The 11,695-nt window shown below is 32.8% G+C and overlaps 1 protein-coding gene across 1 annotated transcript; it reads left to right on the top strand.

Moving 5' to 3' along the window:
- Positions 1–7,546: 7,546 nt before the first annotated feature.
- On the top strand, positions 7,547–10,518 carry LOC131044082 (protein S-acyltransferase 18). Its single transcript, XM_057977348.2, has 9 exons — positions 7,547–7,729; positions 7,807–7,920; positions 8,268–8,606; positions 8,703–8,771; positions 8,903–8,974; positions 9,049–9,177; positions 9,268–9,348; positions 9,437–9,616; positions 9,689–10,518. The coding sequence occupies exons 1-9, from the start codon at positions 7,619–7,621 to the stop codon at positions 10,322–10,324; spliced, it is 1,731 nt and encodes a 576-aa protein (XP_057833331.1). The 5' UTR covers positions 7,547–7,618; the 3' UTR covers positions 10,325–10,518.
- Positions 10,519–11,695: the final 1,177 nt, after the last annotated feature.

Here is an 11,695-nt window from a genome sequence, read left to right on the forward strand (position 1 = left end):
TCAACACAGTCAAAATTTTCAAAATGCAATTAATCCAAAAACGCTCATCAAATCGACATTTTTTTCAAAATCCTTAATTCATCTCCCGAGGGGGCATCATCAATATCGTTCATCAATCTAGGGCATCATATCAACATCTCGACACACAACATCATATCGATCAAATTTTGACAGCATATCCAACAAATTTTCTTTGAATCAACATGTGCACACACGTCACTTCAAAGAAGGGCAAAATGTATACATATAAATCTGACCACTTTTCTAAGTGAATATTTAATATTCATTTTAACCTCATTCCTCTATTTAATTAAATTTTATTTAATTAATTTCTTTATATTCACCTATTTGATTAAATAAATTACTCAATTTATTTAATTAAGTTCACCTAAGCCTTTGCTAACCTTTAATTAAATAAATCACTTTATTTAATCAATTCCCCTTTCTCCCTTTTTAATTAAATTTACATTTAATTAAATTGATCCTTGCAAATAAATAAATCTAATTTATTTATTAAATCTCCCACTTGTATTTATGCAAGTTGCATCTATTTGATTGAAATAAAGTAATTTTATTTTAATTAAAATCATTTTTCCTCCACTTGCATTTTCCTACATCTCCCACTTGCCTCCTTAACCCCCTTCTAGACTCTTCTAATCACTTCCAATTTAGCCTAATCCATCTCCTAAATATTGTCACAATCCTAAGCAAAGAGAAGTCACTTCTCAAAGCCTTCAATGTCTTTGAAAATCATTAAAGGCTTTATGTCCTCAACAAGTTAACCCTCAAAGTCTTCCAAACCCTTTAAGGCTCTTACATAGCCATTAATGGTTAACTCAACCTTTTTGCATGATTAGAGACTTTCTCTCTAACTCAACCCTCATCTAACCCAAGGGTCTCATCAAGCATTCATGGCTTTAAGCTTGGTTATCCCTTTAATCCTTGCACAAGAGTTTACCCCTTGGGTACAAGCTTTATCCATTGGATAACCCTAGCTTAACCTTAACCCTTACCGCCTAAGGTAACCTTCATGTCTTCTCAAGCATTTAACTCTTCTTTCATCTCCTCTCAAACAACGTCTTGTTGAAAATTGTCACCATTTCATTGGTGAGAATTGTAAACATGGATTGATTAACTTTCAATCCTGGCCCTTGTTAAGATTATCCAATCTTGACCATCCATTGCCCTATTTTTCCTATAAATAGAGCTTTCATTCTCTCATTTTCAGGATCCAAGTCTTTGTGCATCTAGCTTATAGTCTAATAACTAAGCATTTTAGCCTCTCTTTGTTAAATCATAATAGCATTTAGAAGCATTTTAATATCATAGAATATCCATGTTAGACTAGTATATCATTGCTAGGATAATTAGTTAATCTTATCATCATCTTCATGCTAGCTTAATTATCATAGATTCAATAGCATACATATCTAGAAATGCATTCATGCATAATAATCAAACATCACTCGTTCTTGGAGTTGTCATTCCTAAGTCACTTTGCTCGGTGATCTGAGAACAAAGGCATTGACTTTAGGGATCCTGTGAGATAGAGAACAATGGGACATCCCTTGGAAAGTTGAGCTATTAAATATAGTTCCTATAACTTGCACCAAGAGTCTCATTGGTGTGTGACCCCTTCGAAACCGACTTTCACGTTTTTGTTGCCCTCAAATCCCGCACACACTAATTAATAAAATAAATTTAATAATAATTAATATAAACTTTAATTGATACAATAGAATTTGATATTATTATTATTATTACTAAAGTATAACTATTTGAAATAATTATTAGTCTTATTTTGATATTTTTTTTGAAGAATAATTGTTAAAAACATTGATCTTTTTCTATTACAAACTTATACTTATGTACAAGTTTTTTGGTGTTCTCTTTAGATTATGGAGAACTATCAACAAAATTTTAATGTCTCAAAAAGTCAAATTGAAAATTCAATAACAAGCCCCATTCAATATGATGATTCAATAAATTCAAACGGATTTATTGAAACTTTGATTGAAAAATTTTGCTAAATTGATAAGTCAACATTGTAAACAAGATATCGATCAAATTCATGATGCGAGTAATTGTGTCGATGCTATAGAGGAAGGGGAAATCACACAGATGTAGGAAATAGAAACGGGACTTCACAAGACTTGTAGAAAAATGCTACATTTAGTTTGTTTTTAAAAGAAATATTTTAGGACAAATAGTACAAGAAAGGTGCTTCTAATCAAATACTTGAAAAGTTTTTTGTTTGAACAATTTCTAGAATCTTTTATTTATTTATCTTGAAAAATGACAAATAAACTTCTATATATATTTTTTCAAATACTTTTTTGTATAATTTGAGATTGTTGAAAATTTGAGTTGTTTGGTTGATATCTAAGTTTGGTTGTCATTGATGTCAAACTTGGTTGTTTGAATGGAGTTTGGTCCGGATATAATCCTATTATATTGCAGGGTTATTTGTCTTGTGTTTGGTGTTGTTGTTAACTTTTGATGCTTTGTTGTTGGTTGTGGCAAGTTCAGTATGTAGGAAAGAGTACTTAACATATATGCAAGAAACAATATTTGATGTCTCATTGGTAGAATGCTTTGCATTCCTATAGATGGTAAAGATTATGTTTTATGGAGTGCATAAGTTGGTTGTTATTGTTCTTTGACAGTAAGAGTGTCTATCAAACTTGTCCAGAAAGTCTTTGGTGGCCTCTTGATATATCGAATCTTGTGTTGTGGTTTCATGGACATGTTTGTGTGGTTCATGCAATGTTTTTTCAATTCAATTCTCTCATGGTGTATGTTTTTGAAAGGGAGTTGTGTTGGTTTGTGCTTGGTATATTTAATTATGTTATGGTTCTTTATGTCTGGTTTCATTATCTTGTTTGGATTCATACCTTTTTGGTCTGGATATGCATTCAAGGTTGAGCTATAGCATTGCTATGGATCTTACCATGTTGAGTAGAGATCCATATTAGGAAATTTGTATTGGAAGATGTCTTTTGGATGACTAAGTGCTAAGCCGTATTATTTATCTACACATTTCATTTGGTGGCAACTTTGGAGGATGTGATGGTGTGTGAAGTTCATTGGATTCGACTTGGAAGGATTGTATTGTGATTTTCTTAGGTCCCCTCTTTCTCCTGGAGTGGACCACTTTGTGTATTTTTTGTTCGAGTGGCTTATTTTATGAAATAATGTTTGTCTGTTCTCAGCCAACCCTCGATTAGGTTTTCTGATGATCTATCTTATATTTAAGGAGTGGGTATGTGTGATTTGTGTATTAGATAGTGTGTGAATTGATGAGAAGCGAATGTGAATGATGAGCAAGTAGAATTGAGACTGTTGATGTGCAAAAGTTAGTTTGTGGAGAGATTTGAAGGTGATACATTCAGTGAGACAGTGTGTTGTGATAGTGGTGATTACCAGAGATGTTTTCCACGATGTTGGTCACTTGACACAAAGGATCAACAAAAATTTCATGATCAGGAGATTCTTCTCATATTAGTTATGCTATTATTTTTGTTGTCAGAAGACAGTGGGTCTCTTGGCAGCCTCTTTTGTATCTTGCCCTGAAGCAATGTGCCTCAGTTGAGAAAGTCCATGTATCTTTCCCTAAGGTAGTGCACCTTAGTCTTGCAAGTCCATCAGGTGTACACTACTCCTTGGTTGTAAGCCTAAAAATTTGTAATCAATTATATAAAATATATTGTGAGTATGATTCTCACGATAATTTTTCCTTGATTGGGTTTTCCACATAAATCTAGTGTTCATGTGTTGATGGTTGATGTTTTTAGTATTGTTCTTAATCATTTTTTAATATTGGTTAGATCAAATTTAAAGTGTTCTGAACTGATTCACCCCCCTCTCAGTCTCAATGTGAGTTTAATAGAGATATCTTTTATGTATATTCGTGTATATATATGTAAACTCAAATAATATGAAAATGATGAGATTGTTTTTATTTATATCGTATATTTTTTTGTTGAAATATTGTTAATGGAAAGAGGAAGAAAAGGTTGTCTTATAAATCTATTAACATAAATATTTTTTGAATTTAGTTTGTACAGCTCAAATGTACTCTTCATGATTGTGTCTCATTTTAATTCATTCTCTAGCATGTACTTATTGATGTTATTGAAAATTGAAAGTTTGAAAAATATTGTGCTAAAAAAATTTACCCTATTATATGTTGAAATCTTTGCATTAAGATGTTGTTACGCATTTTTAACAAGCAATATATTAATTGCAAAATTATGCAACAAGACCTACTCAAGACCTATTTTTGCCTTAATAAAAACAAGACCTACTCAAGACGAAATATATTTTTAAGGGCTACAATCCTCCTTCAATATTATTTTCATCATATAATGAGATTGGAGAAATAGACAATGTATATTGACATTGCAAAACTTTTATGGAGAGTGAAGGAAACAAAACAAACTTGGCATGATGCTTAGCCAGTTTAGGTTTGGTTGAAACAATTACTTTTCCAGTTTCTATACAATCTCCTAGGTTTTTTAAGTTGTGTAAATTACTATGATAAAAGTGAAAGGAAGATATTTAGACCCTTTGGTGAAGTAGTACTAGATGGCAATCAAGAGATGATAGAAAAATTATTTTGCATCCCTCTACATGCTAATTATGAAGCCATGGATATGAATAAAGTAGTAAGCTATTAAATGAAAATAAAAACAAACAAGAACTACCAGTTTCCTCAATGATCATTTACTCATTCTACCAAGGAAATAAACTCAAATATGACAAAGGTACAACATAGGATTCAGTTCAAAGAAGATGCCAAAGATTTTATCACACTCCTAAATAGAGTATATGGTAATCCTCATGCCAAATATTTTTCATGGATGCATTATTACATTTTATAGATGACAAATAGGAAGAGGATTGATTGGGGAACAATACTTAGTGATAACTTACATCAACAATTAGTAAATGTGGTAAAGTCCAATAGGTTTTTCATGACTTCCTATTTAGTGTACTTGTTGACTTATAGGACCATTTTTGTAGGATTAATAAGAGCTAGATCTATCCATCTAGGAGAAACAATAATTTATTAGCATTATCCTCAATTAGAACTAAAAGAAAGCAAGAAAAACTATATAATAAGATGGCTTGAAAATGATTTGGGAAAAAGGTTAATTTTGAAAGCAACAAAAGAACTAAATTGAGGAGATTGGTATATCCAATTTAAAACATTCGCATATATAAGAGTTTTAGGGTTCAATAAAGTATCTTACGTCAAAGTACCCTATAGACAAAATAATCTTGCTAGAGATTTGCAAGCAAGTGGCAGAGATTTATAAGTTGGTTGCCAACAAGCATAAGTATGTATTTATGTTCCCCATCAAGGTGGTTGTATACTCTTGTCCAAACAAGAAAATAGCCAAGACAATTGAAATTGAAATGGATCCTTTGGTAATGGACCTATTTGGATATATAAGACCAAGATTTGATCCTATTAGGAAAAACTGTCCGATAATAAAGCATATTATAAACATGAACCTGTCATTGAAGATCACTAAGCTAATTGTTTAGATGAACATGAAGCTAGAATCAAATATTTTTATAGATTTAGTTTAAACATAATGAGAGAAAATAACTTTGGTAAAATACCCAAAGACATGTAAGATGATGAAAAACTTTTGCATCTAAAATACAATAAAAACATGAAATATGACCAACCAATAGATGCAGTGGATTTCTCCACTCTATAAGATTCATCAATGGATAATAGAGTCATTAATGTTATAGCAAAATCAATGGAGTGGTTGTAGACACGTTGTCCTATGATGAAATTTCAGGCAAAAGTGAATAAAAGAAATTCAAAACAAAGAGAATCTTTGAGTCCAACAATAGAAGAAATGGAGTTAAACACTAAAACTATGTTTGGTGAAGAAAAAAGAAAAATAGAAAAAGAAATTATTATTATGCAGACAAGTGAGAATAAGAATAATCTCTCACTCATAAGAAGGAAAAGAATTGCTAGACAAGCTTTTCCTATTGCAACATCTCCAAATTCGTCTTTTCATCATTCCCCTCCATCATTTCTTGCAAGGGAATCTATACAATTTAACACATGTAGATTATCACTATCTTAAAAGTTAAATTATTTAAATTAAATTAAAAAATAACCTTAACTTTATTTTATAACTGAAAAATACTGATATAACATTAGCCCTAACTTTAATCCAAATCTTGACACTAATTCTAACTCTAACATTAATATAACTTTAATTGTGGTTATCTCTAATCCTAATACTAATTAAAAATAAATAAATAAATTATCAATAAAGTTATTATTACTAAACCTAACCCTAACTCTACTTCTAACTCTAACACTATAACTAAATCCAACACTAATTAAAACTCTAACACTAACACTGACACTGACCCTAACCTTAATTGTGATCCTAACATTTACTATTTTAAAATTAAATTATTTTAAAAATAATAATTATAACCTTAAATTAATAATATAAATTAAATAATAATAATAATATAACATTATTATTATTTATTTTGAGCTTAAAAAGGTGATTTGTTTAATGTTTGACATGTTGTGGTTGTTACTAGAATACATATATTTAATAATCTATATAAAGTAAACTAAGAGACGTAGAGGGCAAAATTAAACACTTGATATTTCTTGACTTTCTTTATGTAGATTGTTAAAGACATATATGATAGTTATATACAATCATAAGAATTCATAAGAATTGAACATCACTCATAAAATTGAAATCAACTAATTTAAAATTAAATAAATAAAATTAAAAAACAAAACTTTTAGCCAAGCTCAATGTATCATTGGAAAAAAACATGCCCCTACACAATTGATGGAGAGTAAAGTAGGGGAAAGGACCCAGTAGTTGTGCACCCTAACTTCGCGCTTCTCAAAATCCTACTTGGAAATTTCAAATCACTCTGATTTTTATACAGCAACCTACTTGGCAAGTCCCCTGCTTATAACTAAGGTTTCAGGGCCACATCATCAAATATGATGCCACATTAGCATGCTTTTTGCCAAGGTGTCCCAAACAACCCCCAAAAAAGTGAGACCAATAGGCATGCAAAAGAGACCCCAATAGTTGTGCAGCTGATATGGCATCACCTGATTGGTTACTTTTTACAATATTAGTACATTTCTTAACAACTATTGGTACATTTCCTAACAACTGTTGGTACATTTCCTAACAAAAATTGATATTTTTTGTTTCAAACAATAGGTTTTATTTGTTCAATTTTTGGAACAAAAGGTATCAACAACCCTCACAACAATTGGTACATGCTCAACTATTGAATCATTTCCCCTAATCTTACATAATTTATTTATTCGTTTGTAGGTTTGATTCTATAATTACATCATTTACAATTAAAGAAAGCAATCTTGCATCATTTACTTAATTGTATGTAATTTGATTCACCAATCGTAGAACTAGTAGTAATTGGTAAAGTGGTTTAGTTGTTTCACCTTGGATTCCCTGTATGTTTTAGGTACCGTTTGAGATGGGATATCTATCCGTTAGGGATATTGAAATTCAAAGCAAAAAATATTACCGTTGCAGTTATAGAGAGACATTGCATGGAATAGAAGCAAGTGATGTTAATCGTTTTATTTGGAGGAAGGCTAAGGAGTGAATTGAAACTAAAATCTGAGAAGGAAGAAATAATGAGGCAGCATGGCTGGCAACGCCCTCTACACATGTTGCAGGTGGGTGTTTTCGTATGCATTTTGGTGTATAGCTTCTTCTTATGATTTGGGGATTGATATTTTCTTGGCAATCGCAGCTACTGGGAATGGGAATATATGTGGTATTGGTATTGGCATTTTACTTGTTTTTGGCTTCGTTTCTGGGAAACAATTCTTTGGAGACGACTGCAACTAGTATGTTCTCGTTTGTGGTATGAAATCGCTAACCATTGCTTCTTTTTTTTCTATTTCTTCTTTGCCATTACCACTTATCACTCTCAGGATTTGAAAAGGTCTTCTGCGTTACTTTCCTTCCCCAATCATGTAGAATCAATTTTCTCAAAGGCAGTATTGGCATTGATTATCATATTATTTTTCCTTCCAGATATAGATCTTGAATGATTGTGATGCTATAGGCTCAATTTTCTCAACGTTTGATTAGTTTTCAAATTACTAGTGCCAATTAATACCGATTATATTTTCAGGCAAGGGGGAAAACAAGATTTCTATATTTTCTTTGCATTGACGCAATTTAACTAGGATCCTTGGCCCTTGGCAGGCCTTTTCTGTGATGGTTCTATTTCTGAGATGTTCCAGCATAAACCCAATAGACAAAAGTTGTTTGGAAAATTCGGGGACAAAATCTTCAGTGACTTGTTCTGGGCAGCGGCAGAAGGCCCATGTACTTGTAACTCAGTTAGTTGTCAGGTATGTGAAGAAGACTGTAAGGTGTGTAAAGAAGATGGAGAAAAAAGCTCTTCATTCATGTATCAGGAGGAGATATACAGATCCATGGAAGATGGAGCTCAATTTGCCCTCTTTTGTTACAACCAACGAGGGTATTTCCCCTAGGCTCACTGAAGGTGACATAACATTCTGCTCATTCTGCAACCGAAAGGTAAGACACTCAAACCCTACCTATTTCTAGGATTATTTCGTAGCAGGAACTTCAATTTCTAAACTGAAACCTTTTCTTGAATTTCTATACAAGCAGGTTAAAAAACACAGTAAACATTGTAAGAGCTGTGATAAATGTGTGGATGGGTTTGACCATCATTGTCGGGTAAACTCTGTGCTCTAAATTCCCTTTGTTTTTCAGAGCAACAGTTAGTTATAAGTTTTAACACTTTTACCCATATGAGATCTGTAGCAGCTTTCTCAAACTCAAAGCCAAAACTGATGTTTGCTTTGCAGTGGTTGAACAACTGTGTTGGAAGGAGGAATTACACTACGTTTTTGCTACTTATGGCTTCTGTCCTGATAATGGTAAGGAATGAACTAGGAATAGAATCTGCTGATTTAGAACTAGAGTTAATGAATGAGGATTCTTTCATTTTCAGCTCTTACTGGAGGGAGGAGCAGGGCTTGTGGCCTTCGTTCGATGTTTTGCAAACAAAAGAGGCATAATGCATGAACTTGAGTTTATGTACGGACACAGATTCCCAAGATGGGTATTTGCATCTGTGGTGGTAGGAATACCTATCAAGCGTGCTTTCGTTTTCCCTTTCAGTTTGAACCAATTATTCGAGTGTTAACATTTTGATTTTACCTGGGTGCAGTTTCTCATAATTTTACTTTCGGCGTACGCCTCTGCAGCCATAGGACAGCTTTTTTTCTTCCATATTGTCCTCATAAAGAAGGTACCTATTCAAAAGCTAAAAAGGGAATGTGTGCTAAAAAACAATAGTAGCTAGCTAATTTTCTCTAAGCATACAATGTTTTGTGCAGGGAATTCGAACCTACGATTATATTTTAACAATGAGAGAAGAATGCAGTACAGAAGATTTCTTGGATGAATCTGATATTCTGAGCACGCCATCATCTCCTGCTTCTTCAGTCGAAAGTTTTGATGACAACCACGAAAAATCAAATTTCTTTGCAAAGTTTAGTTGCCTCTCTAAGCATCAGGTTGGTATTTTTTTATCCTTTTTCTGCTGTTCGACCCTATTCTTGTTTACTGATATGTTTGCCTTGGAACAGAAACATTGTGAAGAGACAAGACTTAAGCATGACTTAGAATCGGAAGTGCCTAAAACCCAAAAGCCAGCCAATGCAAATATAAATCCTTGGAGACTCATCAAATTGACCAAAAATGAAGTAGTGAAAGCATCAGAGAGGTCAAGAGAAAGATCTTCTATGTTCAAGAGCAATAGCTCATCAGAGGAATATGGCGACCAGAGTGAAACCGCAAACATCAACAATAAAGCACTGTTAATGCCTCTCCCTCAAGAGAGGAAATGTGGTCCAGCCATCAATGCTTCGTATGTAGCGCTCCCCGCTGCAGGTGAAATGGAAGCCATGCCCCTTCTGATGCAGAACTTGAACTTGCCCAAACGAGGAAGACACCGTACCTCTGCCTCTGATTCATATACTTCCCTCTCCCTTCCCGTATTCTCTTCAACATCCATTGCATCCCCAAGACTGCCATGCGCCAGAGATAGAGTAACAAGTAAGAGCTTATCTTTCACAACTCCACTGTTATTGCACCACAGGACAAACTTTGACCTGGGTATTACAGAGGTTTCAGCTCAACTTGAAACCTACATTTCAAAACAGGTTGTCAGCTCTCTGTTCAGGCAATCAAGGGAAGACGGATCCCCTGTTCCTGTTCAGTAAAATGAATCTAAGGAATACAGAGCAGGATAAAAAAATTTGTACATTTTGGATAAGGCAGACCAGGATTTTGTATTTTGAATGTTTGCCGCCTATACAGCGGATAGAATTTTTGAGATTCTCTGTTGAGAATGTATAACTTCATTCTTTTCTATTCTTTATATTTTACCATACTCAAATGTTCAAATTTCAGGTGTCGTAATTCTCTTCTGTTCTTTATATTTTACCATAGAATTTTTTAGATTCTCTGTTGAGAATGTTGAACATGTGCCTTAACTAGTTCTCGTTCTTCATAATCTGCTATATTCAAATGGCAAAAGAAAACAGAATTGATAGCAGAGTTCGCCATCAAAATTCCCTATTAATTTCCTTTTCTCATTCCCTTTTTTTTCTCCTTACTGAAATTACAATTATTTCAATAATTGTGTGTACATAGAATTTTGAGCAATAAAAACAAATTAAACAATACAACAGCCTGTCTTGTTTTGGATACTTTTTATAAAGCTTTGATTGCCTGTCTTGTTTTGGATACTTTTTATAAAGCTTTCGATTCTAAATCTTTTAGAATCCTTTTTGTAAAAGGTTTCAGACCCCTTCAAAACCTGATTTTGACTTAATCCAAAATACAAACTATTCTATCCAAAACACATCCAACATTCAAGATTTATGAAAAAAAAATGGGGAAGATCAAGGACTCAAATTAATTGCAGAAAAGTTGCATCAAGAAAATTATTTTCGGTTTGTTAGTCATACTAGTAGTGTGGGGAAGCAGTATATCAAATTGTTGCTGGAGACAAATAAAAAGAACAAATAAAAAGAATCCAGAAACATAATTAACACATCCAACATTCAAGATTTATGAAAAAAATGAGGAAGATCAAGGATTCAAATTAGTTACAGAAAAGTTGAATCAAGAAAACTCTTTTCGGTTTGCTAGTCCAGGACAAATAGAAAGCATCCAGAAACATATAATTAACACATCCAACATTCAAGATTTACGAAAAAAATGAGGAAGATCAAGGACTAAAATTAGCTGTAGAAAAGTTGAATCAAGAAAACTCTTTCATCCAGAAACATATGAATAACACATCCAACATTCAAGATTTACAAAAAAAATGGAGTAGATCGAGGATTCAAATTAGTTGTAGAAAAGTTGAATCAAGAAAACTCTTTTCGGTTATCCAGAACCATAAAATGAGGAAGATCAAGGACTCAAATTAGTTGCAGAAAAGTTGAATCAAGAAAACTCTTTTCGGTTTGCTAGTCCAGGACAAATAGAAAGCATCCAGAAACATATAATTAACACATCCAACATTCAAGATTTACGAAAAAAATGAGGAAGATCAAGGACTCAAATTAGCTGCAGAAAAGTTG

This window comes from Cryptomeria japonica, chromosome 6, assembly GCF_030272615.1.
Source record: "Cryptomeria japonica chromosome 6, Sugi_1.0, whole genome shotgun sequence".
In the NCBI taxonomy this organism is placed as follows: Eukaryota; Viridiplantae; Streptophyta; class Pinopsida; order Cupressales; family Cupressaceae; genus Cryptomeria; species Cryptomeria japonica.